Source organism: Euphorbia lathyris, chromosome 10 (genome assembly GCF_963576675.1).
Source record: "Euphorbia lathyris chromosome 10, ddEupLath1.1, whole genome shotgun sequence".
Lineage (NCBI taxonomy): Eukaryota > Viridiplantae > Streptophyta > Magnoliopsida > Malpighiales > Euphorbiaceae > Euphorbia > Euphorbia lathyris.
Genome location: NC_088919.1, coordinates 54,657,053 through 54,659,475, shown reverse-complemented (window position 1 = coordinate 54,659,475; position 2,423 = coordinate 54,657,053). Strand labels below are relative to the sequence as shown.

At 34.3% G+C, this 2,423-nt stretch overlaps 1 protein-coding gene across 1 annotated transcript; it reads right to left on the bottom strand.

Annotated features, from left to right (window-relative positions):
- Positions 1 to 272: 272 nt before the first annotated feature.
- Positions 273 to 2,193, bottom strand: LOC136209139 (thaumatin-like protein 1b). The gene is made up of 3 exons (XM_066000521.1): positions 2,131 to 2,193; positions 1,544 to 1,990; positions 273 to 636 (listed from the first exon to the last, which is right to left on the bottom strand). The coding sequence occupies exons 1-3, from the start codon at positions 2,186 to 2,188 to the stop codon at positions 413 to 415; spliced, it is 729 nt and encodes a 242-aa protein (XP_065856593.1). The 5' UTR covers positions 2,189 to 2,193; the 3' UTR covers positions 273 to 412.
- Between the last annotated feature and the right edge of the window lie 230 nt (positions 2,194 to 2,423).

Genomic DNA, 2,423 nt, shown 5'->3' with positions numbered 1-2,423 from the left:
TTTATTTTCCAAAATAACGTTTTTTGGGGCTTTCTCTCTCTCCTAACCAAACAACAGTTAAATGACATCAAAACGAAAATTTTCAAGAATCAAAGTTCCTTATAATATAATTAACTCTTAGAATTTTTTATTTTGAGATCGTCAACAGTTATTTTAAGATATTGAGTGGCCCCGGTGATAAAAAAAATATGTAAAATTCAGTGGCCATACTGTTAAGGATTGAAGTTCAATGACTACAATATTAAATGGGTAAAGTTCAGTAGCCATGAGTGTAATTTAACCAAAAAATTATTATTACCATTTCACAAAAATAAAAAACGAACATTGTTTATCAATTAATTCAATTTGAAAATAAACATTGCAGAAATGAATTATTCTATTGTAGTTGATGTCCAGTACTCCAAACCAATGTTCATGGGCAGAAACTGATAGCATAGTTAGATCCACCAGTGCAAGAAAATAAGCTACTTTGATCATCATAAGCATAGCTATAAGCCTCTGGGCACTGAATCTTGAAAATCGTCGAATAACTTGTCGGTTTACAAGTAGTCGGTGAACCAAAACCCCCCGTGCAGCAATACTGCGGCTGGTTGAACTGTTCGCACGCACTTTTGCAAGCAATCACACCACTAGGCCCTGTAATTAGAGCTGTCAATTTCTAACGCGACCACACGATTTAAATTAAGGATTTTAGGGAGAAATACATAAAAATTAGAATTGCGGATGGAATTATAAAATTAGAATTATGGATAGAATTATACATCCGTAAATATATAATTTCCGCCAGTAGTTCCATTCTATTCAGGATTTGTCACGGATATAATGTCGCGACAAAATTTGAATGACATTATCCGTCGCTAATACTTAGTTAAAAAAGTAAATAATTTAGTAGTTCCATTGTAAGATCCCTATCTTTTGTTAATATTAACCATTTGGTCTTTCTGTCTAGTTTTTTTAGATTTTTAACCGAACATATCTTAATTTTCCAGATTGCCATAATAAATACAAAATGATCATGTTACTATGTTATTTTCTGTCTGTCTGTTTATGCCAAATATAACGATTAAAAATATAGAAAAAAGAGACAAAAGGACCAAAAAGTTAATATTGACAAAAAAAAATATGGACCTTATAATGTGTTTTCCAAAATAGGCAGACTAAACAGTGTGTTAGGTAAAAAGAAGGGACTAATAAATTATTTATCCTTAAAAAATGTGCAATTTTTATCAGATTTTCGTCTACGACATTTGTCAGAGATTAATATAAGATCTACGATTGAACTTTAATAATCAATTCGAGCTTTTAGTTCTATGACATGGTATCATAATCAGTTTGACGAAGTGATGGCATTTAACTATTATCTTCAGCTTTTAGGTAAATTGATACCATATAATGGAATCAATTGAGCTAAAAACTCAATCTTATAGTTAAGTTCCAATCGTAAATTTTATATTGATCTCTGACAGTATAAATATACAATCATGCCGAGTATATAAATCACATAATATAATTGCGACACGAAAACTCATTTTGACTTTCTTACCTGTAACTTGTAATTCAGGGGGACAAACGGAGTTTACATTCCCGGGACAACTGGCGCTTTTGCAGGCTCCGCCAGTCGGGGAGACTGAGGCCGGAACATTAAATCCATCGACAAGGCTAACGTCGTAGAAATCTTGTCCGGCATTTGCTGCTAAAGTGAATTCTATTAAGGTAGCTGGTGGGATCCCGCCAGCTCCATTACATGCTACTTGCCCAGAAGCACAATCGCCAGCTCCGCAAGTGAATTTGCCGGATGAGTCTGTGGAGCACTGCGTTCGGCCCCAAAATCGGCCAGTGAATGGGGCAGGAACATCGACGGATTGAGTTGCTCCGGTCGCTAACATAAATCCGGTGGTGGAGAGTTGAGGCTTGCCACCGCCGGTTAGGGTTGCTGGCCAAACTGTGTAAGAACATTTGTTGGTGAAAGAAATTGTTGCTGGATGTACTCCTGCATTAAAAATAACATTATCAAAATTATACATATGGATTAATCAAGTCCGAAATCATAGATCTTATATTAATATCAAAAAGCTGTGTTATTAATATATAATTAAGGCCGAATCATAGATCTTGTAAACAAAGAATTACCATTGAAGAGGGAGGTGGAGACAAGGCCAAAGAGCAGTAAAGCCATAGCTGAATGCATGCTTGATTTCTGTGAAAGGAATTAGGGAATTCACGGGATATTTATACATAAATTTGAAGGTTAAATTACACACATGGTCAATTTTTAAAGGTGCAGTCACTTCACTTTACACTTTTTAACAACAATGAACACTCAACTTTAACTAACCCCTCAAAGTAATTGTTAACGACCTCAAAATGAAAATATTCAAAAATTAAAGTTGTTCAAAACCACTGTAAACTATATTTTTTATTTT

Excerpts from the sequence above, each read along its gene's own strand:
- LOC136209139 (XM_066000521.1), bottom strand. The coding sequence starts at position 2,188 with ATGCATTCAGCTATGGCTTTACTGCTCTTTGGCCTTGTCTCCACCTCC. Across the intron at positions 1,991-2,130 it reads CTCCACCTCCCTCTTCAATG|GAGTACATCCAGCAACAATT; the intron begins GTAATTCTTTGT and ends TTTTTAATGCAG. Across the intron at positions 637-1,543 it reads CCCTGAATTACAAGTTACAG|GGCCTAGTGGTGTGATTGCT; the intron begins GTAAGAAAGTCA and ends CTCTAATTACAG.